The sequence below is a fragment of the Pelodiscus sinensis genome, chromosome 1 (assembly GCF_052426305.1).
Source record: "Pelodiscus sinensis isolate ZL-2025 chromosome 1, ASM5242630v1, whole genome shotgun sequence".
Taxonomy (NCBI): Eukaryota; Metazoa; Chordata; order Testudines; family Trionychidae; genus Pelodiscus; species Pelodiscus sinensis.
This window is the reverse complement of record NC_143052.1, coordinates 121,618,954-121,645,099: the sequence shown is the minus strand read 5'-3', so window position 1 is coordinate 121,645,099 and position 26,146 is coordinate 121,618,954. Positions and strand designations below refer to the sequence as shown.

Genomic DNA, 26,146 nt, shown 5'->3' with positions numbered 1-26,146 from the left:
CTAAAAGGGACTGCAAAAGGTGGACTATGACATAAAGTTTCAGATCCCAGAACAGGGATTCTGTTGTTCTGATCAGTCCAAAGTATTTGAATACCCCCACCTACAGGTCAAAACCTGAAAGTAGTATTGTTACAATAGAAGTTTAGTACTCTTTCTCTTGCTGCAACAAATGCCATGCTGAGCACCTACAACATTTATACAACATAATTTTTCAAACTAAGACTTCTGTGATAGGGATCTGCAGACCATTGGTTGAATTTCCAAAAGGATCTTCCCCTCTGTTTAAAATTTTTTAGGGATCCAGCTATAAAAAAGATTGAAACCCACTATATTAAATAATTGACATATTATATAAAATGGAATGTTGTGGTGGTTGGTGAAGGTGCTAGTGATATCTGCATTGTGGAGACTCTCTGGAGCAGTCTACAAAAAATAGAGAGGGATGATGTAATTCACAGAGATTCCTCTCTTCCAGTATGACACATGCTGCTGGAAAGCTCAGAGGGCTCTGCTTCTTCCCACTGCTGCTGATGGTTCTTTGTGGGGAGTTCTTTGGGCTAATGGGCTACCATTCTTGCTGGCTGAGAAGCTATATTTCAAAGCTGTCAGCAGTGTCTGGTGCTGAAAGGACAGTGACCATTTGTCATAGTCACTATCATTCAGCTGGAGAGGCCAGTCTCTAGGCTGGGATATCAAGGGGAGAAACTGCCCCTGTTGGTGACCCCCCTACCATATATTACAGTGCAGTAGCCACAACTTCAATTCTGCCTTTGGGACAAAAGTTGGATTGATGAAGAACAATTCCTACTCTGTTTTGGGGGTGTGACTGGGATGGGGTTTGCCTCCTGAGGATCCATTTACCAGTCTGCCCAGGCACAAAGCCTGGCCCAGCTTCATGTCCATAGAGTAGTGGATTCCATTTTTGTCAAATGTATTGAAATGATAAAATAAACTATACAGAACTAACACTGAGGAAAGGTAACCTCATAACCTTATACCTTCTAATAGGGGTGTTATGTAGTGGTTAATAAGCTAATTGAGTAGTCGATGGAAGTTCCGTCGACTAATCAATTAGTCAATAAGGGAGTTAGCTCCTGGGTGTGAGATGTGCAGGGACTGAGCAATCCTGGTTTGCACCAGCTCTGGGACTGTTGTGGCTCTGCTTTTTACATGTAGTAAGAGCCACAGCAGGGGACCCGCAGCGGGACTGCTGAGTTCTGGTTTGTGCCAGGTCTCCCACTGCGCTTCTGCTTCCCTGCCTCCCAGAGATGGTGCTGGGGGAAATCAGCTTTTGAACTGGCTCCCCCCAGCAATGGCTCTTGCTTCCCCCGCCTTGCTGCGTCTGAAATAGAGGCAGCAAGGTCGGGGGGGAAGCAAGTAGTTGAATAGTAACTAGACTACCCAATAAGCCTAGGTTTATCAGGTGGTCGACTACTTGACTAGTTACTTAGATCCCTAGTTTCTAAACCTCGCACCTGTTTGCAGCTGTTGTATTCATCTAACCGACGGTATAAGTGTTTTGGGGCAGGGACCATGTCTTATGTGCTGTGCTAGTGCTGTATACACAGTATAATTTTTTTGTAAATTTGAGAATTCATTAAGCAAATCACCTTGATTCTGTTTCAAATCTAATCCTAGGGCCAATGTCCTTGCTGTCTTTGTGGAGCAATAGAATTAATACAGCCAACTCCAGGAAACACCAAGAATTTATTGGACGTCTGAACTCTGTCAACAATAAAGCTGAGCTGTATCAACATCTTAAAGAGGAAAATGGGTTTGTATTGCTGAGTACATAATTATATTTTACAACAGCCAATGTGCTATATATAGGAATAAATTAATCATTATAGTAATCTATTAAGATTCCTTATCTCTAGCATTAATTAAAATTTAGATTTGTTTTTTAAAACCAATAAATTTAATTATCTCCATTTTCATTCATTTGCCTCTACTTCATTGCAATCCTTCCCCTAACTGAACAGGACTGAATGCCATCCTGTTGTCTTGAGGGCTTGCTCCTTTCCTTCTATCCTAATGACTGTCTACACAGTATAATCCTCTTTATGCTTAAAGGGAGCCGAATGGGAAATGAGGTAAAGACTCGAACTTGGATCCTTTATGTGCCAGTCTAGCGTCCAAGACCACACCTTGTATAAAAACACATAAACCAAATATGGCAGAGAGAAAAGCATTGCATCCTATACAATGCATTAAAGGAACAAAAAATCCCCTGTCTCCCCACAAGTCCAGCTTCAATCAAATAATTGTTAGAATGGAAGTGATCAACCACTTGATCAAAAGAATAAAAATAAAGGGAAAAATATATGGCAGTCAAGTGACTAAAAAAATTAATTGTGTGATTAAGCAATGATAAAATACCATTTAATTATTGGTGGATGTTTGCTACATTTTCAAATGTATTGATTTCAGTTACAACACAAAATAAAAATTGTACAGTGCTCACTTTAGATTTATTAGATGAATTGAAGAATATAGTGCAATCTCTTTGTCGTAAAAGTTGAATTTGCATATATGGTATTATGTGCAAAATATAACTACATTCAAAAGAAAGTAAAACTTTAGAGTCTACACGTCGACTCAGTCCCACTTCTTGTTCAACCAATCACTCAGACGAGTTCATTTACATTTATGGGAGATACTGCTGCCTGCTTCATATTTACAATGTCACCTAAAAGGTGAGAACAGGCACTGTTGTAGCTGGTGTCACACGCTATTTACTTTACTTATCAGCTGTGGTAAAAACTCATCTGTCCCTTCCTGCTTCACCCACCATTTCAGAGGATGAGAGTCCATGGTGATGATGGGTTCTGCTCGATAACAGTCCAAAGCAGTTCAGAGTTAGGCACTTCATTTTCATCATGAGAGTCAGATGCCATTAGAAGAATGTTGCTTGGAGAAAGGGGGTGGAGGAATTGTGTTTGGGTTCTGTAGTTTTCACATCAGTGTATGGCTCTTTTAAGAGTTCTGAAATCATGCTCCCTGTTTCATCGCTCACATATTCTGGAAAGCACTTCAGATTCTTAAACCTTGGGTCAGAGAACTGTAGCTATCTTCAGAAATCTGACACTGGTACCTTTGTTTTGTCTGCAGTGAAAATGCTCTTAAATTGATTAACATGTGCTGGGTTGTCATCTGAGATTGCCATAACAAAAATGTATGGCAGAATGGTAGTAAAACAGAGCAGGAGACTTCTGCAGTTTTCCTCCAAAGAGTTCAGTTGAATTTAATTAACGCATTATTTTTAAATGAGCATTATCAACGTGTCCTCTGGAATGGTGGCCAAAGCATGAAGGGGCATCCAAATGTTTAGCATCTTTGGCACAAAAATAACTTGCAATGCCTGCTACAACAGTGCCATGCGAACACCTGTTCTCACTTTCAGATGGTATTGTAAATAAAAGTGGGTAGCATTATCTACTGCAAATGTAAACAAACTTGTTTGTCTTAGCGATTGACTGAACCAAGCAGTATGACTTATAGACGCTAAGATTTACATGTTTTTTGTTTTTGAATGTGTAAATTGCTTTTTTACGACAGATTACTCGACAGTACTTATGAGGTGAACTGAAAAATACTAGTTCTTTGGTTTATCTTTTATTTATCAAACTCTGGTTACTTTTTGTATCAAACTATAATTATCGTTTGCAAATTTTTTTTAGTAAATATCTTGGGTAAACTGCGATTATTCAACAACCTTAGCAAAAAAGTTAAATACTATTAAGGATTTGACAGAAATAGATACAGCTGTAGAGAAGAGGACCATCCACAGTCAGACACGAGTCAGTGGTTTTGTCTTGTCTTTAACGACTGCTACAGTCAATGTCAGTCTTAACTGTGATTTTATATGTGCAAATTACTGCTCATTTATCCTAGCTGTAAATGGAAAGTAGCTTGAAAACAAACTTGCCAATGGCTTAATGATTACTGCATAAATAAATCTCTGGAAAGATAGTATAGGGATTCTATACAAGTACAAAGAAATTTTTATATAAAATCAGATACTTGCCTTTTATTTTTAATAATGTGAGTGCATTACAAATAAACTATATGTGCTATAACTGACCAGTTCTCTTGTCTTATTTTTCTATTTCAGACTGGAAACAACAGAAAATGGAAAAGCCAGCCGACAATAATTTTTTTTTTTAAAGAACGAAGCTTAGCCCTGTTTCATAAATATTTTATGCTGGATTTGATATCAGCACATTTCAATAAGATTGTATAGGTCTGTTGTTTTGGTTTTACATTTTTCTGATTTTATCCTTTTTCTATTAAATGTTAAATTTGCATATTACATGCAGTGAATTGTGTGCAAATGGGATCTGACCTGATGTATTGTATCATATTTTAGGATGAAAGGATGTTTCTCTTACTACACACACAAGAAAACCTGTTAAATGATGGAATCTGTTTTTTAAGTCTGTTTAATATTAAAAAGCACAATATTCAAGCATTTTTTAAAAACTTGAGCCTTTTTCTGTTGTATTGATACATTTTAGCTTTAGATGCAACTTTTCAAGAGGTCATGGTTTAGGAGAAGAGAAATATACAAATATCTGTTGAATTCAGACTCTTAATCTGGAATTCCTGTGTTCAGAGCATGTTGTTCCAGAACAACAGTTGGGAGGTGAGGTAAAGAATGGTTTAAAACCTTCACAAAAGTATAAATGATTGGGGTGAGAGCATGAACTTTTTTTAAGAGATTAATTATTAATTCAATCAAGAGAAACACCCAGTTTGAAAACAAAGTTTTTCTAGTTACTATTTGTGCCAGAACTAACAAAACAAAGATCCTCACCTTTAGCTGGTAATGGGCTAGTACAGAGAACAGGGCCTGAACCCATTAATTACTTTCCATGCAGCAGAGTTAATCCATCTTCTGCTGGATTGACTTCCTTTTGCTTGATGGCAGCTGGAAGAAAAAACTGACTTGGATATTCTACAGTGCAAGATGTTGTCCTGTGCTCTTACATTAGGAAGAAGGGTAGCTGGTGCATAGGCTTTTGTTCTGAAAAAGTTAGTGTGTCACATAGCTAAGTTTCTTTAACTGAGCAAAGTATGAAGGCCATAAATGATGATGATGATGGCTGGATCAGAACACAAATATCATGTGAGTACTCCTTACTTACATTTGTAACTGCTGTCCACTTAGTGGCATAGAACATAGAAGCACAATATTGAGCTTCAAAGTGATTGTTATGTAATGTAATTACTGAGTAAATACATAGTTCTTTCCTGATATATGATGATTACTTTGTCGCCTGGTGTAATTATTAACAGATCCTATAGGTTACTTAAATAAAGAGTACTTGCATGATATTTTGTCTGTCATATTTTATATTTATGTGGAGATTGCTAAGGTTCTCAAAGCTTGGTGCCACACCAATGGAATCCAGTGACCTCTGGGAGAAGAAAACAATCATTGCGCAGCACTTCATAACAGCTGGAAGAGGGAAAATGTTGACCAAAGACTCTGGGGAAAAATCTTACATTTATAAATGAGGCGTACAGATACTGAAAGTTCTCAAAGCAGACAGGACTGTTTTTTTTTGTTTTGTTTTTTTAAATAAGGTTTGATCCTAAAGATTTCTGTAAAGCAGAGTTTCCCAACCTATGGGTCAGGACCCAAATATGGATCACCATTACATTTCAAAAGAGTCACCAGGTGTCTCCACAGGTGACTCTTAAGGAGCCATTTACACGTTTTTTGAATGGCCCAGGATCTCCCAAGTCTTCTTGATTCGTCAAAATGGGTTCTCATCTGGAAAAGGTTGGGAACCGCTGTTGTAAAGACTCGCTTCTTTTGAGAGTACTACAGAATCTTTAATGGCCACTGATACTCAAGTCCTTTGTTTCCACCTTTTATATGAAACACAGTATGTCCTGTAACACAGTATCTCCTAGCACCATGTTGAGGCAGTGGTTCAGTGCTGATGCAGAAACAAAAGTGCTGCCTAGAGCCTTGCAGCCTGACAGGACCAAATTACAAATATCAAGTTCAGATCCAAAGACAACCTGACTCTGTCACAATTGGGTTGAGTTGTCTGATCATCTCCCACTGGGCTGCTGCTACCTCACTCCTCTCTGTGTTGTGATGAGTGAGTGTGCCAGCAAGTCACAGCACCTCTCACTCCACAGTGCACACACAAAAGTGAGGCATCCAGCAGGAGCAAGGCACATGGGCCCCTGTGCCACCAAACCCTTGGCAGGGGACCATCGGAGACAGATTGCAGCCTTGGGATGTAGGGAGCAGGAAGCTTCCACCATGCCAAGTCCCAAAGATGAAGTTACAGCATTAACTTAAAAGTTTGGGAGCTATGTCAGTCACATCTTAAAGTGATTTCACATGAATTTGGGTTGGCTGTGGACTAGTTGAGTTCAAGATTAAAATAGGGCCAAAGCAGACCTGATGCCATCCTCACTTCTTGCAGCACCTAAAATTTTATGGCAGCTTCTCATCTTAAAACTTATTCAGCCTCAGACAGCTACCTGATGTGAACTTCCTGCTGTCTATACTGAAGACTTGGAATCTGGATGTTAAGTGTTTAAATTAAGGCTGTAAAATCCCATTTAATCGGTTAACCAGCAAAATGTAATGTTTAACCAATTAAAGGGGAGGTGAACAGCCCTCCAATCCAGCTATAGTAGGCCAGCGGGGGAACCCCCCCCTGCCTGTGGCACACCTGGCTGGACCTTTGTGGTCCCGTGGGGCTGGAGAAGCCCCCTGCCCACAGCGGGCAGGGAGATGCTTCAGTCCCCATGGATTAACTGGAACCAGTAAGCATTACCCATTACAGGTGATGCTTACCTGTTAATCATTCAGATCCCTACTTCAATGTGAACATTAAGCATTAGTTACTTCTGTTTTGTAACAAACACCAAGCAGAAGTGCTTATCCTTTGTATCTGGGCATTCTCTATCTCCACTCCTGATGTTCTATAAATATTAGACTGCAAACCTAAAATATTCACGTGAATATTTAATCATAAGAAGAGAAATCCTGCATGTTCCATTAAAAACATAAACAACCTAAATAGCTACACATGATTCAGTAAAAATACTTTGCTCTTCTAGAAGACCTTCCTCAAAGTCTTTTACAAACCAATGAGCCCTGATTCTCTAAGGCACTTGAGCATATGTGTATTATTAATGATGTAAGCAATCTTTTTGAAGTAAATAAGGTGTTTGATACACTTCAAAGTGAGGCATATGCTTACATTTACTCCTGAGTTGGGGCCATGATGATTTCATTTTAAGTTTCACAACAATCCTGTGAAGTGAGCTTGTTAAATGTATTGTATGTTATATATTAATTATCTTTCTTCTTGCCTTCTGATGCATACTCAACCCCACCCTTCCCCTGCAATAGCATCTTTAAAGACTCATGGCCCCTCTCTGGAGGGATTTAATAAACTTGTATAAGGTGGACTTTTAGGGTCAAGATAGTCAAACAAGTGGACACTAAAACAGCTGGATCTTTTCGTAGAGCTGAACAAACAGCTAAGACAGCATTTTGGGCTTATCAGAAATTGAAAGTTTGGGTGACTTTCTGTCCAACCTTACCACATTTAACATGTTTTAATCTTTCAACGATGGCCCATTAATTTAAAAAAATACTAGTTTTATGCACAATGCTATATTTGATTGCTGGCAGCATGATTGAAGCTGTGCAAAAATAGATGCATCTATTGTAGTAGCACCCACAGGCCCCCATCAGGATTTTGTGCCAGATACAGTACAAATGTGCAGGTGCATAGTCCTGGCTCTGAAGATCTTACAATCTAATTCGAAACAAGATGTGAGAGTACTGAATATGAGACAGATCAGGCATGAGGGGTAATAAGTTCCTGTGGCTGAGTAGGCTTGTTATGGACTTGACCCTGCTCCACTGAAGTCAATGGCAAAATTCCCATTCACTACAGTGGTGCAAGTTCAGGTACAGGTTGCTCAAAATCAAATATTTCCAAATCTTGTTCAGCCTACCAAACAAGAGGACCAGATCCTCAGCTGGTGCACTCTGGCATACCTCTCTTAATTTCAGTGGAACTATTCTTATTTACATCAACTGGAAACCTGGTAACCAATTGGTTGGCTTCTTGTAGGTATGTCAGCAATGGTCCTGAGGAAGAAGCTTGTGGATAGATGCAACACTATTCTACTGAACTAGTGCCCTCAGTTCATTCAGCAAATCATCCTTGATTCTAAACCAGGCTATTGCAGCCACGTTCACAATGATTCAAACTGCCATTGTGAAAAAAACACCGGTACGTATAGGGTGATACTGTCAACAATTTCAATGTTTTTTGTCCACAGTAGCGCTGTTCTAATAGTCTTCAATATAAATTAATGATACATTATTGTTTGTCTTTGGAAGTTATGTCTGGAAGTGCATTTTCCAAGAGCTTTCCACAATATATAAGCCGGTGGAAAAAGAAGGGACATTTATATGTACAGGTTGATCCTCTCTAGTCCAGCACCCTGGGGACCTGACTGGTGCTGAACCAGAGAATTTTCTAAACCACAATAAGTCAATATTGTGTAACAATATTACCAATGCTTTACGGGGCTCAATCAGGGATAAACTAGTAGCTGAGAACACTGAGAGTCTGGACTGGTGGCTGTTAAGCAAACTTTATGGGACCATAGGAAACTTGGTCACAAACAGGATAACTAAACTCATGCTGCACCCCAGATGTTGCTGGACTAGAGAGCTTCAACCTGTAGTGCCTCTTGGCGGGGGGGGGGGAACAAGTCAGTCTGGGTAAATTCCATTAGCTGAAAAGCCGGTTTTGTTTATCCATGTTTTATAGCTCTATCAAGATTGTTCTTTTCATTCCATTTTTGTGTGTGTGTGTATGTTCTAAGTGCAAAATATCATTACTTTTATAAGAGTGCAGCATCAGCAGAGAACAAATAGCTATCCTACAAGGATTTACTTTGTAGCTGTTGGTATATTTAAAGGATAGACACATCTTTTTCAACATTATAACACCCGTGGGTTGCCTTTATTTCTTTAACGTGATGCAACATTGCAGCAGAGTGCATTTCATGGATGCATCTTTCCTATAATGCTCTTTCATGTGATCCTGTGGAATTGCAAAAAGCATAAAATGGAAGGAGATGCTAATTTGAAGGAGAATTTCTACAAATCTACAGAAGTATGTGAATTAATGAACAATTTAGATATCTTATATGTTAGGTTACAAAACTGGTGTGCTTCCAGTTTGTTGCAAATACACCTTACATCGAAATTCTTTCTATTATGGCATCTTTGAATATTCTGTGGCACTGGAACCTCCAGTTTCCTAAGCTGGTATGGTCTACAGTCAAGAAAGTAAGTCGGTGCAGTTTTTCATTTACATGTTTGCCCTGTGATCTTGCTTTAAAAACACTGCTTTGTTTTTGTAGTTAGGCAGTCTGCATTGCTCTAAATCAGTGGTTCCCAACGCGGTGCCCATGGGCACCATGGCGCCCGCCAGGGCATTTGTGTGCGCCCGCCGACAACCTGAGCCGGCCCTGCCCCCGGCGCGCGGCGCACTGGAGGCCCAGGCGCGCGATGTGCACCGGCGCCTGGTGCACGGTGCTCGGGCGGTCCCAGCCCCGGGGCACATGCGGGCGTGCAGCGCCGGTGCCGGCCCCAGGCGCGTGGCTCGGGCGGCGGCGCCGGCCCCAGCCCTGGGGGACATGCCGGCGCCGGGTGTAAGGGCATCCCCGCCCCTGGCATGCCCCAGTACGTGCGGCTCCGCCCCCCGGGCGCCTGGCGCATGAGTGGCCCCGCCCCCAAGCGCCCAGGAGCCTCTAAAGCTTGGGGACCACTGCTCTAGATGATGAAATGGAGTGAGAGTGTGAGTGTGTTTAATAAGTTTAAATATCCAGAGTCTACAGGAGTGACTCTTACTCATACCCAAGTCTGAGATGAGTAACTGACAGGTGACATTTTCAAAACCAGCTAAGTCCCATTTTCAAAAATAACTTAAATATCCAGGGGCTTCATCCTACTGACTCATTGAGACTTAGGTCTGGATTTTCAAAGGTATTTAGGTTCCTAAATTCCAGGATCTGGGCCAAAGTCACTTAGGTGATTTGGAAAACGTACCAAGAGGGAATAGAAGTGCTATTTTGACCTGAAGAGGTCATTAAAATTAAGACATATAACCACTGCCTAAGTTGTATTAGTACTTGCCTCTTTTCAATTCATCTATATCAATCCGTTGCTATAAAACAAACCCCTAACCTTTTTGGTTTGTAACTTAAATCGGGGTTTTTTTTGGCATCTTGCACCAGTTGCATCTGACGAAGTGGGTCTTTGCCCACGAAAGCTTATGCTCCTACACTTCAGTTAGTCTATAAGGTGCCACAGGACTCCTCATCGCTTTTGCAGATTCAGACTAACACGGCTACCCCTCTGATACTTGCACCAATTGTTAATTCCAAAATTCTGTATTGTGACACCACCTTATAATTTGCAGGGTTTTAATACCTTTTTTCAAATTTAAAACAGAATACAACATTAAGAATCGTATTGTTCTGTGCATTTTCTTCCTAATAGACAAATATACCTCTTTTGAGACCGATTCTTAGTGTAATCTTGATTTAGGGTAATCTCTTCTGTGAATATTGCCTTGGTCACTTTGGCTAGTAATATCTGCTTCATAAAGAGGTGGGAGTTGATATCTGGGAGGCTGGAAAGGTGGTAAAGACTGGGGCAGTCTTACACTGGGCCTGCAAGTATGCTGTTGGGAAGAAGGTAGCACGGGTATCCATAACTGTGGTGACGAGGGTGAAACTTCCCGTTGAAGAACAGGTGCTTTGCGGGGTTTCAGCATGCCCATTTCCAGGTCACCATAGCCTGGTGGTCTGCCATGAAAAGTCATGGACTGTGATTCAAGAATCTTGTGATATTTATAGCAACGGTGGGCAACAATTATCAGAGTCATCACAATGGTTGCACATAAGCTAATTAGCAAGGCATTTTTAATCCGGCAATTGTTCTCTTCATTATATGTAGGGAAGGTACTGTTCAGAATCAAGGATCCATTAAATGGCTCTGGAGTGGGCAAGCAGATTCCTTCATGTGAAACATTCTCAACAATGTAAATTTTGTATTCTGGCAACATTGCCTCAGCAAAGTGTGGGCTGACATTCCCATCAGGTACTCTAAGTTTTTTCAGCACTTCCTGGATTTTGTCTCTTGAGCACAGACTCTGGGATCTGTTGGTGCTTGTACACAGAGACCTGTTGTACCACGAAATTACAGTGGACCCAGGTCTGAGGGCAGTCAGTGTGATGCTCTTAAGACTGCTAGATTTTAAATATTTAGAAAGCTTGTCAAGGAATAAACCAACCTTTTCTCTCTCTCTCAGGAAAGAGTGGTAACTATTTTTTGTTCTTATAGTATAAATGTGGCATGGGACACTGATGGGCCTCAAAAGTTCAATGGTGAGAGGTTCCCAAGCAGTCAGACCCCCTGAATCAGTGGCAGATAGTACAAACTCCTGAGGTGAATATTGAAAATCAATATTGAGTGGATAGCCAGACATGGTTTGAAGAGATGCATTAAACTGAAGCCAGCTTTCTGGCCCTGAGGGAGAGCCATCGACTGGGTTTATTCGAAGGGTCAACTGAGTTGTGTTGCCATCTTCCTGATCATAAAATGTGTCAGCGGGTACTGAAAAATCGAACTTGCATCCAATGGTTGCTGTTATCAATTTAATGGAGTTAACAACTTCAGGGGAAGTATTTGTTTGACCTACAAAGGATGAAGAAATGGAGACGGAAAGTTACAAGAAACAAACAGCTGGCTCACAGAAAACAATAATAAAGAAACCTTTACACCTTTGGCAACTAACCAGTTTTTCATAGATTTTTATCTGGGTTAAGTATGTTCTGCCCCTTCTCCATTGCATCCCCTGCTCCTTCCTTTCTCGATCACCACAAATTACTCTTTCTTCTGTAATAGGTAACTTCTACCACAAGCAAAATATGCTGGAGGAGATATATTGCATCTATGCTGAAGATACCCTTCATTCACTTCTCTCTTACCTGCTTCATTAGGAAACTATAGCATTGCACTTGTGTTTCTATAATAATCATAACTATTACCTTCTCCTTAACTGGGAGAATCACTTAATCTTACATAGCAAGGTATGATTCAACTTTAAATACTCTTTAGATAAAGATTGGCTCACATTGTTGCCTTGTCTACCCTGCAGGGTTTTTGTGCAAGAAGCCTTTTGTGGAAGAGTTCTTGTGCAAAAGTGCATCCAGACCTCAAAGCGATGTGCTTTTGCACAAGAGAATGTCCCCACTGCATGGACATGCTTGTGTAAGAAAGCTCTGATGGCCATTCGCAGAATGGCCATCAGAGCACCTGTGCTTTTTCCCGTGCTTTTTCCCATAGGGGTTTCTTGTGCAAAAACCCTTCCGAAGCGTCCACACTTGCCTTCTTGAGCAAGAGCTGTAGCGCAAAAAGGAATTATTCCTCTGAGGAGAGGAATAGCTCTACCGGCAAAACCCCTCTGTTCTGTCGATTTTTCTTGTGCAAAAATGCACTTGAAGTGTGGACGCTCTGCCGGTTTTTGCACAAAAACAACACTCATAGCCTATGAGTGTTTCAGAAAGTGATATTGCTTTAATGAGAGTCAGAGAGCCTTCATTTTGCTTTAGTTTGGGTATTCTGGGACAGATGTACCCAATCTTAACCCCAGATTGAGCTACTTTTCTGAGTCTCCTCTAATTGCTTCTTATTGGTTTCAAGTTTGTTTTTTTTGTCTACATCTTTGAGTTTTTTATGCTAGTGTCAGTAGTTCTTTAGACCATTTAAATTGGAAGAAAGCTATTTCATATTTTAATCTGCATTAGATTGGGTGGCTATACATGCTTTTAAAATGACTGTATAACTACCACCTTGCAGGGCCATTTGAGTTCTACTTCTTGGATATTGTAGTGGAAATGCAGAAGACGATTGTGATATCGAGGCAATTAGGTGGTGTACAACAATCGTTACTTTTATACCTGCATCTCCCTTCAGGCTTGGATGCTCTACGAAGCCTTTATGCTGTTTCCTTCTCACTATTTTCTTCGTCTTAAGGAGTTAACTGCTTGCTTAAGCTGGTACAGCTTAGGAACGCACTGTTTACTTTTAACAGGCTCTACGACCCATTTCAAGGCTATCCACCTGGTCCAAGAAGAAGGGAATGTCTGGGAAGATCACATAGCTATCTATGTTGAATGTTTACTGCCTGCTAAAGCTAATTATTTGGCCTGGGAAAATAGTCGATGTATTAGCAATTTTGCCAGGTTCTCAAAACAATTGGTGTGAGTAATATAGATCCGATAGTATATAAGTGCCAAGGATATTCCTAACATTGGAACCTCGGCGTAGACCGAAGCTGCGGGAGGTGCTATGTACTGGCCACTGGGGTCTGTCCGCTGTCCTCCTTCAGGGGGTTCCCGAAAGCAGAAGGGACGTATGCATTGCATTGCATTTCGAGGTTTGCTTAGGCTTAATAAATATTGTACTTTTTTAGTAAGCATTGTATCCTATCCTAAGACTTTCTTAATAAGCATTGTACTTTACTCTGATATTAAGTGTTGTACTTTACCTTGATATTTGCTTAGTAAAATCTTTAAAACTTCACCCAATTTGTGTGCTTATTGCCTCCGAATCCTTCAAGGAAAGAACCATTGCCCCTTGGCAACACAGATATGTGTCCTTTTATTGTTCTTTTTTTTTGTCATTAGCATATGAACCACCAGTGACTGGCAGCTTTGACTAAGGAACTTCTCAAAGAAACCTGGGGCTACCTCACTTGACAGATGTTTTAACTTTAGTTTGTATTAACACCTGAAATTTTGTCAGTAGTGTACTTCAGCCAGTGTGTATGTATTGTATTTTTAAAACCACATCTATTATAAAATGTAGCTACACTTAGGGTGTAACATTTATATAGATAAATATAAAGAAATTTGTACATTGGTGTACAATGCACATATAAACTGTTACTTTCTTCTAATCAGTATTGCTACCTGACTACTACAATAAAATGTGTTTTTGTACAAAAGGTTTCATAGGGTATTGCTGCAATATACTTTGCATTGTAACCTATAAAAGGGATCATTTCCAATATCAGGCCCCATTTCTGCAATTATTTTATTCCCATGGTTTCCAGTGCAATTTTGTTTGATCTTTAAGACTTTTGCCTCTATGATGCAACCAGTTTTGGCTGTTCTCACATGTTGCTGCTTAAGACAGACTTAATTTAAATGCACTTACGTGACTAGAGTATTGTATGCAGGTCAAAGCAATAGCTGTGGTGGGGTGTCTAGGGACATATTTTAGGTGGGATTCTTTTGATTTTGGCACTTTCATGCCTACGGTTAGGCATGAAAAAAATCAACGAGCTATGAGTAGAAAGGTCATGAGGTATTTCCATATGGTGCTGACGAACAGGAGAAGGGAAGAGGAGGTAGAAAGCAGTGTAGAGCTCCAGAGGGTCCTTTGTGCATTTAGATGGCCAGTTTTTGGCGGCAGCAACTGTGTCTCACTGTATGTATGGGACTGAGCACAAAGGAACCCTGATCTCCAAACTATAGTAAAACAAGTAAATAAGGGCGGCGGGACAAGATTTTGAATTGAAGCATGAAGAACTAGGAAGGAGCCTTCTAACTGAGTCCTGGAAAATCCAGGGAGACCGAGAGATCATAGAATCATAGAATACTAGGAATGGAAGGGACCTCGAGAGATCATCGAGTCCAGTCCCCCGCCCTTATGGCAGGACCAAATAATGTCTAGATCACCTCTGATAGACATTTATATAACCTATTCTTAAATATCTCCAGAGATGGGGATTCCACAACCTCCCTGGGCAATTTATTCCAGTGTTTGACCACCCTGACAGTTAGGAACTTTTTTCTAATGTCCAACCTAAACCTCCCCTGCTGCAGTTTAAGCCCATTGCTTCTTGTTCTATCCTCAGAGGCCAAGATGAACAAGTTTTCTCCCTCCTCCTTATGACACCCTTTTAGATACCTGAAAACGGCTATCATGTCCCCCTTCAGTCTTCTCTTTTCTAAACTAAACAAACCCAGTTCTTTCAGCCTTCCTTCATAGGTCATGTTCTCTAGACCTTTAATCATTCTTGTTGCTCTTCTCTGGACCCTCTCCAATTTCTCCACATCTTTCTTGAAATGCGGTGCCCAGAACTGGACACAATACTCCAAGGCTGTGTCTACATTGGCGCGATCTTGCGCAAAAGCGGACGCTTTTATGCAAAAACATTCTGCCTGTTTACACTGGTGGGGAGTTCTTGTGCAAGAACACTGACGTTCTAATGTATGAAATCAGTGCTTCTTGCGCAAGAACTATGATGCTCCCGCTGAAGAATAAGCTCTCTTGCGCAACTGTTCTTGCGCAAGAGGCCAGTGTAGACAGTCAACATGAATTTCTTGCACAAGAAAGCCCGATAGTTAAAATGGCCATCAGAGATCTTACAAGATTAGAAAAATATATTCTAACTTCTGAATATAGTGGAGGAGCCACTCTGCATTTGAGAAACACTGAAGTTTGTTATGCTTGTGCTTTCCAAAGTAATTGTATTACTAGAGTCCTGCGTGGATACAAACTTTGTATCCCCATCTGTATTCACAAAACTGAACTGAAGATATCTGCATTGACATCTGGAAACATGGATACCCATGGGTATAAAGTGAATATCTGCAAATGTGCAGTGCTCAATGTATTACCTGGAGTTATGTCGTGAAGCACCTGTGACACAGAAAACAGAAGATGAACCCATGCAACTTCTGTAGATTGCAGTGCTTCATATGTGGGGATTGGCAAAGTGCTTGTATCTTGGTAGACCAGTGAAGAGGGCATCTGTACCAGCTCTGTGAAAAAGAAATGATTAATATTTATTACAGTGTTAGAGAAGAGAGAGTCTAGTCTTTTGTTTTGATTTGCTCCAATGTTACTAATGCTGAGGGGTTAACCATGTGATTACCAAAAAGAGAAAATCTAGTGGAGGGGAAAAATGAGTGAATGAGGTAGGAGCCATAGAATACTAGAATATGAATTTCCTCATTTGAGTGGCTTCTACCTTATTCTGCCATTGATTCACTGTGTGATCTTTGTCAAGTTATTTAATCTCTTCATCTTGATTTCCCATTCTTAAAATGGGGATAATGCCAGGTGACAACAGTAGTATTAAGTTAATACATTAATTTTTGTAAAGCATGTTGAATGTGTAAATCCATACACGTGAGACATTAACTTTATTATGCAGTGAGTTGATGTTAAAGATCACTTGGGTATCAAGTTGAACCTGAGAATAGCCAAATGTCAAATGGGAAGGGAGTAATGAAATATTTTCTTGACTCTATAGCACATGCCCTCCCCACCTCTTCTTGTAGACACTGCTGACTGAACCGTGCACTGGAATGACTGTCATTATTGGATTAAAAAGATACTTTGGAAAAGCACCAAATGGCATGTCCTTTCAAATATGGGGAGATCTTCCTAAGGTTGGGTTCTCTCCTCCACCTGTAGCCTTTGATAAATGACTGAACATTGAGAATCTCAATAATTAAAACAAAAGAAAGTTAAGCATTTTGATTGTCAAAATATTTCTATATTTTAGAGTGAATTGGGTACTTGTCAGTCTGGCCATTTTCAGCATACTGCCCCATAACCACACTTCACAAAAATGATTTTGTAAAGTGTGGTTATGGGGCAGTATGCTGAAAATGGCCAGACTGACAAGTACCCAATTCACTCTAAAATATAGAAATATTTTGACAATCAAAATGCTTAACTTTCTTTTTCTAGTATTTAAGATCTGCTACAATTATTGTTTATAGTTTGGTTTTTTTGCAGGGACACTATTATCCACAAAGTAAGCGGCATGAGCAGTAATAGTGCAAGCTTCTGGCTTCAGAAAGGTACCACCTCTAGGATTAAAGGATATACTTGAGTCTTTGAGTCCATTCTATTGCTACCCCCTCTCCTACATTGCTAAGGTTAATATTTTGATGATGGATGTGAGCTCATGTCTGCTAGAATCAAGCAAAGAATCCACCAACCTCCTACACATTAGTCAGCATTTCAATAAATACCATGAATGACAAGCCACAAACCTAAAACATACCTTGTCCATTGTGCAGATGAGAAGCAGCATTAAACATAGTCCTCATAGATGTTTCTGCAGTGTAGGATGGGATGTTTGACACTTTAATTGGCTCCAGGGTAAACACTGTGGTGTTTGGCAAAATTATTCTGGTTACAAGAGATCTGTCTGGATTTAAAACCTTTGTGCCACTAGGTAAAATGCTTGGAAAATGATTGTATGTTCTGAGTTTGCTCCTGTCATAAGAATCAAATATCTTCATTGGTCTGGACAGCTCAGAGCTTTGAAAGCCAGCAAAATCTGTAGGCAGAGAAAGCAGTGGAGCGTTATTAGGGTAGGACTGAGCTGTCAGGCTTGTTTCTTGAGCTGTTCCAGCATCACTGGGGAAAGTGCTACTTAAAATAGAAGAATCCAATATTGAGGTAACAGAGCTTGGGTTGGATGTTCTATCCCAAATCGCTGTACCTATGTGGATTATAGAAGAATCGGAGATTTCTTCTTCAGTAAATGGAAGTCTGTCTGTCTGTGGGATACTCATAAAAGACTTAGACATATATTCAAAGCCATTAAATACCTCTTGACTCAAATGACTACTTCCTGACAAAAGTAGAAACATATCATCAATGGAAGGTGTAAAATCAAATAATGCCAGGTGTAGTGAAGTAGATGTGGGTGTTGAAGGCAACTTTTCTGGAGAGGTGGTTGTACTAGATGGCATTCCATATTCAGGAAAATGGTCATAATCAGAGATGCTGTCCTTTGGATGGCTATAAACTGATGTCAATATTTCTTCTAGAAAACATGTTTGAAGTGCCGAGCTACGAGACACTTCTGGCCAGATCAGAGGCCATTCATAACGTGTTTCTGTCATTAAAGTGTAAATGGGTCTTGAAAACTGACCTTTACCAGTTGCCTCGGTGATGTCAAAAGAAAGGACTGATAGAAAATGGTGCTGCAGTGGCTCTGATTTACTAGACTGTAAGAATGGATCCAACTCTAGTTTGTGAGATTGTGGTTGCTCTAATAAGAGTGGCATACTAGAAACAGTATTTTGCAGTCCCTTAAATTCTATTGAAAGAGAGGTTGCTGTACTTATCAAAGAGGGTGAAAGTTCAGGAAAAGCAAAAGCAGAGCGCTCTTGAAAAATAGTACTAGACATTGCTCTTTTACTTGGAAAATTCCATGATGGGTCTATTTCTAAGGCTCCTGAACTCTGTTGGCTTGTTTCAAAATGTGGAATAAGATCATTGTAATTGGTGATAGCTGTGCTCAGTTCATGGAAAAATAACCAACTCTGCATAGAGGAGACCACAGTCTCTGTGTGTAGGTAAAATAATGACTTTGGTGGCAAAGTAGTGAAGACCTCTTCTTCAGTTGGTTTTGCAATAATTTCAGTCACTTTCAGTGTTGGTGTTGGTGTAAACATTAACTGTCTGGGTTGTCTTCCTGAATGTTGTCTTTCAAATCCTTCTCTTTTAATTATTCTCCAGCCTGCAATTTCATATCCTAAGAGCTGTGAGAGACGGTGTGAATCAACATTGTGTCTTAGAACTTGAACTAGTTCTGAGAGCATTGCAAAAATTCCACATCCAACAGGCCAATAGAGCCCTATATAATGGCTTTCTAGGAAGTTGATGTGACTAGTATCTTCAGCCAATACTGTTAGGTTCCACCTGCTTCTGTGTACCAAACCCTGATATGGATTTAGGGCCAATGAAGTGGGATCCAGATGGAGATATTCTGCCATGGTGCACACCAGGTATAGGCGTTCCTGAACATCCAGCGATTCAGCTGCCGCGTGGATGATGATCTCAGCAGAGGTGACAGAACCCGTCCTTGTACACCTTTCAGAACTGATACTGAAAGTAAAGAAATGTAGACGGTAAAACCCTTCTATCAGACGGCTTTTGATGTGAAAATTCCTGTTTGAATTTAGGCTATGTCCCTTGACACACATCACTGACATGTGTAACTCTCCCCCTTTTAGCTAAATTCCTTCTTATCTGGATAAATTTCAGGTCCCCAGTCTATCCAAGTAGTATTAGAATGTAATTACAGTTGTTTAGATTTAGCTTCATGATCCCCTATCCTGATCTCACAATATACAGTTTCAGACATGCTTGTCTTTTTTTTTTTTTTTTTCTGGGTCAGAACAGAAACTGGCTCCTTTTGTGGTGTGTCAACTGTCTGGTACTTATTCAGTTACTGAGGGGGGTTCTATTTGTTTCCAAATATATTTGCTCTTTACTTAGCATCTGCCTGTTGTCTGTTGGGAAATGAAAATCTGAAAAGTGTTTCTTCTCTTGCGCCTCTTAGTTTTCCCCTCCCCCATGTTCATTTTATTACTTTCCTCACCCCATATCTCTCTATATATTAAAAAAAAAAACTTTTCCTGAGGGACGACAGAGTGACGTCATCACATCGCTCTGAGTACCACAGCCCCTCCCTCTGCCCTCAGCCACCCTACTTCCTCCTTCCCTCCCCTGGTACGCTGGCAGGCCGGAGTCATGTGGCCTCCTTCCTCCCCCTTGAAGGTAAATCTGACCCTGTGTCTGCCTCCTTCCATTGAACATGCATTCCCTCACCCTTTTCTTCACTTCACTTTTCCTTAATAAATAAATCCTACAGCTGGTGGATGCATCCATATTTTTTGGTGGTTTTGGCCAAATGCATTTGTTAAGTTGCCAAAATTAAAGATACTTACATATTACCCTTGGGCATGTGACTCAAACCTTTCATCTTTTCTGGGATCAAAATGCTCTCCTGAACAAGAAGAGTGAAATTTACATTAGCTGTTGGTGTTTTCTGAATGCATACATCTCCGTAGGCAGCTACATTCAGGTGGTATTCTCCACTCTTCTCGTTCACTGGCAGTCCTTGCAGTGTAGTTGTATTAGGATTATACTCCAACCATTTTGGCAATTCTGCACCACTGGCCAAAGTAAACTGTTCAATAATGGGACAAAGGATAAACTGAGTTTGAGGAGTAGCACATGGACATCACTCTTATAACTGAAAAATATATATCAAGAGTTCTATGAAGAAAAGACTAAGCTATAACAGAACCAGCTGCAGCTATCCTTAAAGATAGCTGGAAGCTATCAATAATTCATTTAATTTCATGGCAATTTTTTTTTGTCTTGTTTTGCAAGATTTTATTAAGGCTAAGTTGCAATAAAACATCAGTGTTCTACATCATACATTACTTATTCAGGGCCAGTTTAATATTCAAGGAAAAATGGCTAAAGATTCTGCATTTTTGACTGGGGCACTCTCCTGTAAATACACTAAAAAGGGTAAAATTGTATAGACTAACAAAATATGTAGATGGTATCACGAGCTTTCATGGGCACAACCCACTTCTTCACTGAACTCCGGTCATCTGAAGAAGTGGGCTGTGCTCATGAAAGCTCATGATACCATCTACATGTGTTGTTTTTTAAGTGTATCCTGTACAGACTAACAACAAATGGTCTGGTAGCACTTTATAGACTTACTCGACTATCTCCTGAAGCTACTAAAAAGGGTGATCGCATTTCTAAAGACCTGTCCTCGTCTTGGCCCATCTCTTGTGTACATTCTTGGTGTTTTTCCATTACAAGGACCATCCATATTTTACTAAACTACAGTTCCACTGGAGGAGGAGTCACTTTTTTCTCCCAATAGTGTGTAATACCAAGTCTTGCACCTAACAAAAGTTAAGTTTTATCTTTCTGTCTAATGTAGACATTGTATTAAACCATTAAATGAGCAGGTCAGAGGATTTCTGGAAACACTGACATTGTTACAAAAAAAAATGTTGAGACTGCAGTCAGCAGCCATGTTTAACGCTAAAGACTGTTTAGTGCAGGGGTGGCCAACCAGTTAGACGCTAAGAGCCAAAATAGCTGTGGATAGTAGTGCAAAGAGCTATCCACCCCTCCCCCAGAGCCAGGCACCCCCAGCTCTCCTCTGCTCCAACCCAATGCACTCACTCTACCCCCCTCCCCCCCCAGAGCCTGGCACCCCCAGCTCCCACCCAATGCCCTCCCCCTCCTCCAGAGCCAGGCAATTCAGCCCCCTCCTCCCCACTCTAGCCCAATGTCCCACCCCTCTGCCAGAGCCAGGCAGCCTGAAACTTTTATTCTTTTAGTTACACCCTGGATCTCACCAGAGCTGCGGCCGCAGCCACATACTTCTCCATCCAGGCATTGGGGCATGTGCTCAGAGCAGCCATGAACAGTCCAGGTATGTGGCTCTGAATGAAAATCGAGCCCCCTCTCTGAATCCAGGACATTTTTTGTGTTTTTAAAAAGCCGGAAAAATGAGGACACGGACGTATGGTAACCCTAAGAGCCTCATTTCTCTGAGCAAAGAGCCGCAGGTGGCTTGAGAGCCACAGATTGGCCACCCCTGGTTTAGTGCCTAAAAAATATTTGGGTGTTTCTTTAATATACAATTAATGTAAGCAATATAATTGTTATGCTGAAATCCAAGTTACAGGAGGTCAGGTTTTAAAATAGTCTTATTAAAAATCCCACTCCCCGCAGGTTCTCCAGAGCGGTATTGTAATTAACTAGCAATTATTGCAAAAATCGAGAGTAAATACCTACCTTAATAATGTATTATACAGAGTAGTATATTTAACTCAGTATTACCTTGTAGTGGGTTATCTTTCCCTGAAAGGCAAATGGTGGTACTGAGTAGTAAAATACTTTCCCCATCATGGCTGTTGTGTCTGGGATGCCTTGAAGTACTTGGATCTCCACACATGTGTTATTTGAGTCCTTGGCAACCACAGCAGGCATGAATCCTGAGAAAGATACCAGTGCAAGAAGCAGTAGTGTTGGTAAAACTTGTCTCTCCAGGGACAGATGGGACTCAGAGACAAGAAACTTGTCCTCAGTACCAGTGTGTATTCTCAAGGCATCCATAGTGTGGTGTGTGTGTGTGTGTGCTAATCAGAGGCTGCAGCTTCATTGCATTGCAGAGCTGTAGGATGAAAAAAACCCGCACGTTTACAGTCAGTCAGCTGCATGTGTGAAAACAGAGAGATTTAAAGCTTCCTAAGACTTAAACTGTGTTAGTTAGAACCGACTTGTTGAATTCTAGGTGAGCATTAAACTAAAATGATTAGCTTACAGACGTCAAGCTACCTTGAAAAAGCCACAATACTCACAGTTACTGCTCAGCTCAGCTCAAAAGTCTTTCCTGAAAAACACCATAAAACACAAACAGCCTCTTATGCTTTTTAACATGGTTGCCTTTAGAGAGCGATGCTCCCATTTCTGCCTCTGTCATGAGAGAAGACCACCTGGTCTCTAGGAGATGAAATACTAGACTAGGGCCTCATGAGGGGGGCCTTCAACATATGGCTTAGAGAAGTGCCTCTGGAAACTGAGCAGTAACCTGATCTGGCAGGCTTTTTTTTATTGTAATGGGGAAAGGCATTATCATAGGGCCAGAGGCAGTTCAAGGGTTAATATGTCATTTCAGTTTCATCCCCGATGCCACCCCACTGAGGTTACTGGAGTAGCAGTGAACATGAATTAGATCCATTATGTTTTTAGGTATCTTTTTAACATTGGGGGTAAAGTATTATAAGTACCAGTATAAAATAGTTCCTGCTGATGTAGATTATGTGGCTAATGCGACGAGGAGTCCTGTGGCACCTTATAGATTAACAGATTTATTGGAGCATAAGCTTTTGTGGGCAAAGACCCACTTCATCAGATGCAGTGGGTCTTTGCCCACGAAAGCTTATGCTCCAATAAATCTGTTAGTCTATAAGGATATGTCTACACTGCATTCCTCTTTCGAGAGAGGAATGCAAATGCAGAGGAACGAAATTGCAAATGAAGCACGGATTTGAATTTCCTGCGCATCATTGCGTCAGGGCGTTATTTTGAAATATCCTATTTCAAAAAAAGAAACGCAGTCTAGACGCGGTTATTTCGAAAGGAACCCCTTCTTTCGAAATTACCCTTACTCCCTATAAAATGAGGAAGTCTAGCTCCTCTGTCAAAGTGCTGCTCCCCAATTGGCACTGACAAAATCGGACATGCCATAGCCCCCAGCGCTTACGGACACCTTGGCACTGAGTGAACATTTTGGCTTCCATCAGTCAGAAACAAAGCACACTCCAGCACCAGAGCCAAAGAAAGTTTCGCGTAATACACATCATATACCGTACTGAGCACCACAGCCCCATGCACTGTCTCTGCTGGTGTTGAGTGCCCTTTCACCACCACATTCTCCAAGAATCTATTAAATGAGTCCGCACTGACAGTCTTTGGAACCTAGTTTTTATTCAGCCACACCATCGTCACCAGGCACTGACCAGGAGAGCAAGTTCTCACAGCATTCCTCCCCAACAGGCTCAGTGATTTCATGGCATTCCACTCAGCACTGAGCAGCTCACCAGCCATCACCATTTCTATGGTTTAATCAGCCTTGGCTTTATCCACCTTAGCAGTTCCTACCCCAATGGCCACCTTGGGAGCCATGGAACCAGTACCGCCCCTATTCCTCCCACCATCATAATTCACCCGAGACATCAGTATCCACACCAGCACATACGGTAATGCACTCTCCACCCACCACTACACACTCCTCACCATCTCCTCCTCCACACACCTTCAGTAACAACCCAAGCTGAGGCAGTGGATGAAGATGACGATTTACCTCACTCTGACTTGCACAGTTCCCCAGTCCTCTTCTCCAGACAAAACTGTCTTCCCCTAGTCTTCCTTTCCACCAGCTTACAATCTGAAGCAATTTCAGGACTTATTCAAGCGTGTAGCTCAATCTCAGGACATTGTACTGCAGGAGGTACAGGAAAAACAACACAAACTGCTCAAGATACTCCAACCAGAGACATCCTCTAAGCTAGTGTTACCAATCAACGAGGCAATTATGGAACCATCTGAGGCACGCTGGCAAACACCAGCCTCTGTCCCTCCTCCTAACCGCAGAGCAGATAGGAAATATTTTGTCCCAGCCAAGGGGTTGGATTTTCTGTCTTCACAGTCCCATTGAATTAATTGGTCGCAGACTCTGTCCATCACAGGCCCAGACAGCCTCAGTTCAAGGCCATGTCTCATGAGAAGGAGGACAGGCAGTTTGACAGGAAAGTCTCCTGCCACTCTCCAGTTTAGAATATCAAATTACACTGCTCTCCTGCCTAACTATGACCATGCCAACTACACTAGATTACAGGAGCTCCTGCAAGATTTCCCTGAGCAAAAAAAGCCTCAGCTCCAGTCCACAATAAGAGGGCCAATCAATAGCAAAAACAGGCCTTCATACATCTATGGATGTCACCACTGTGCATCTTTCTCTTTTATTGCTAAAGGGAGTAGATCCTTACCTTTCTCTGTATAAGCGGGTAAGATGGATTTATTGGGGGGTTTGGTCCTCTTTGCATGCTGTGTTCCTGGGATCTGAGCCCTCCCAGAACTGAGCTGGTTCAGCATTTGTGTTGCTCTGCAGGGGAGCAGTATCCCCAAATTTATGCCCCAGCAGGACAGGGTGGTGGGGAACCCCCAGGAGGCAGGAAGGCAGGCATCAGTGGCTTGATCAGCACACCAGGAGAGCACCCCAAGGGGATTTCTGTGAGTCATCCTGCCACAGTGAATGTGTGTAAAAGATGTTGTACTGCTCAGGTGAATCATATTAAAAACATGGAGACAGCCACCATTCTTGAAACGTGTTTACAACAGTCTATTAATGCCATTTTCTCCCTGGTGTGGATGAGACCTTTAGACGGAACGTGGACAGAAACATTGGTTTAGATCCTATCTGGGCTGATTCGGTCTTTCATCCTCCTGAGACTTCTGGTAAGTTAAGTGGTTTATTATGTGGATCTTTATTCTTGTGAATGGAGTCTCACAAACCGAGAAGCCGTCCTTCTTCACAAAGTTTCTTGAATGTGGCCAGCGGGGCTTTAATGTGGCTACTATGGCCTCCTGGGCAGAGATGGAGGAGTGGAAGAGTAGTGGTCCTTCCTTAAAATGCCCAGAGACTACAGGGGAGGGATTCAGTTCCTCCATGTTTTCAGCAGTAGGATTGCAGGGATGGGGCTTCCCTGGTTCAGCCAGAGACTCCACTGGTGGGTCTGAGCCTCCCGGCACCCTTACCCTGGCTAAGCAGGATTGCCAACTTTCTAACTGCTTAGAACAGAATACTCTTGCCACGCCCTATCACACTCCTTCTCTAAGGCCACACCCCCGCTCCCTCCAGCCCTCCCTCCAATACTTTCTGTCCCGCACCCTGACTCAGTTTCACTGGGGCCGGGGGGTCGGAAAGGAGTGAGGGCTCGGGGGAGGAGGTGGGCTGGAGATGAGAGGGTTGAGATGCATCAGGGGGCTCTAGGCTGGGCCCAAGGTGTTTGGAGTGCAGGAGCAGGCTCAAGGCTGGGTTCTTGATGGTTAACAACCTCTGTAGGCCCTGGGCAGGGCATGTGTGGGGTAGCTCTGTGCTCCTGGAAGGAGCAGGGCCAGGCACAGCCAGATCTCAAAGCCACTCAGACCATGGTGTGCCCACCCCGCATTCGAGAGCTATGCAGAAGACCTGGTGTGGCACTCCAGTAGCAATTTAAAGGGCCCGGGGCTCCAGTCACTGCCACAGTAGCAGCGGTGCAGTCAGGAGTCCTGGGCCCCTTGGAATCAATGAGCTTTGGGGCAATTGCCCTCTTCGCCTCCCTTGTTGGCAGGCCTCACTGGGACAAGGGGTGGGAGTAGAGGGAGAGCCCCCAGCTAGGGGTGTGGCTCAGGGCTGGTGCAGCGCATGAGGGGTTGAGGTATGGGAGGGGGCTCAGGGCTGGTACCCGGCCTTGGGGTGCAGCAGGGGTTGTGGGTTGTGGGTGCTGGAAGGGAGTTTGGGTGCAGAAGAGGGTTCTGACCAGATGCAGGGAGTTCAGAGTGTGGTCTCTGGCCAAGTGGCGCCTACCTCAGTTGGCTCCCTGGTAACCCTACCTCTAAGTCATGGGGCTAAGGGCATGTCCTTAACAGGCTCCCCCACCTTCA

At 42.0% G+C, this 26,146-nt stretch overlaps 2 protein-coding genes across 5 annotated transcripts in view; one reads left to right on the top strand and one right to left on the bottom strand.

Moving 5' to 3' along the window:
• The window catches only part of INTS13 (integrator complex subunit 13), a 46,432-nt gene extending 41,095 nt beyond the window's left edge, over positions 1–5,337 (top strand). For all 4 annotated transcript variants that reach the window (XM_006127680.5, XM_006127679.5, XM_006127677.5 and 1 more), the window contains exons 16-17: positions 1,639–1,774; positions 4,115–5,337. In XM_006127680.5, the coding sequence (XP_006127742.2) occupies positions 1,639–1,774; positions 4,115–4,154 (176 nt within the window). In that variant the 3' untranslated portion in view covers positions 4,155–5,337. The remainder of the gene's footprint in view (positions 1–1,638; positions 1,775–4,114) is intronic.
• Positions 5,338–9,635: 4,298 nt separating this feature from the next.
• Positions 9,636–22,565, bottom strand: LOC102452653 (uncharacterized). The gene is made up of 6 exons (XM_075898864.2): positions 22,300–22,565; positions 21,779–22,112; positions 19,846–20,087; positions 17,163–19,000; positions 15,763–15,906; positions 9,636–11,767 (listed from the first exon to the last, which is right to left on the bottom strand). Exons 2-6 carry the CDS (start codon positions 22,052–22,054, stop codon positions 10,596–10,598), a joined length of 3,672 nt encoding a protein of 1,223 aa, XP_075754979.2. The 5' UTR covers positions 22,055–22,112; positions 22,300–22,565; the 3' UTR covers positions 9,636–10,595.
• Positions 22,566–26,146: the final 3,581 nt, after the last annotated feature.

Coding starts and splice junctions, on each gene's coding strand:
- LOC102452653 (XM_075898864.2), bottom strand. CDS start 22,054: ATGGATGCCTTGAGAATACACACTGGTACTGAGGACAAGTTTCTTGTC. Junction 20,088..21,778: donor GAAAGATAACCCACTACAAG/GTAATACTGAGT, acceptor ATTATTGAACAG/TTTACTTTGGCCAGTGGTGC. Junction 15,907..17,162: donor TCATCTGCACAATGGACAAG/GTATGTTTTAGG, acceptor TCTTTTTCACAG/AGCTGGTACAGATGCCCTCT.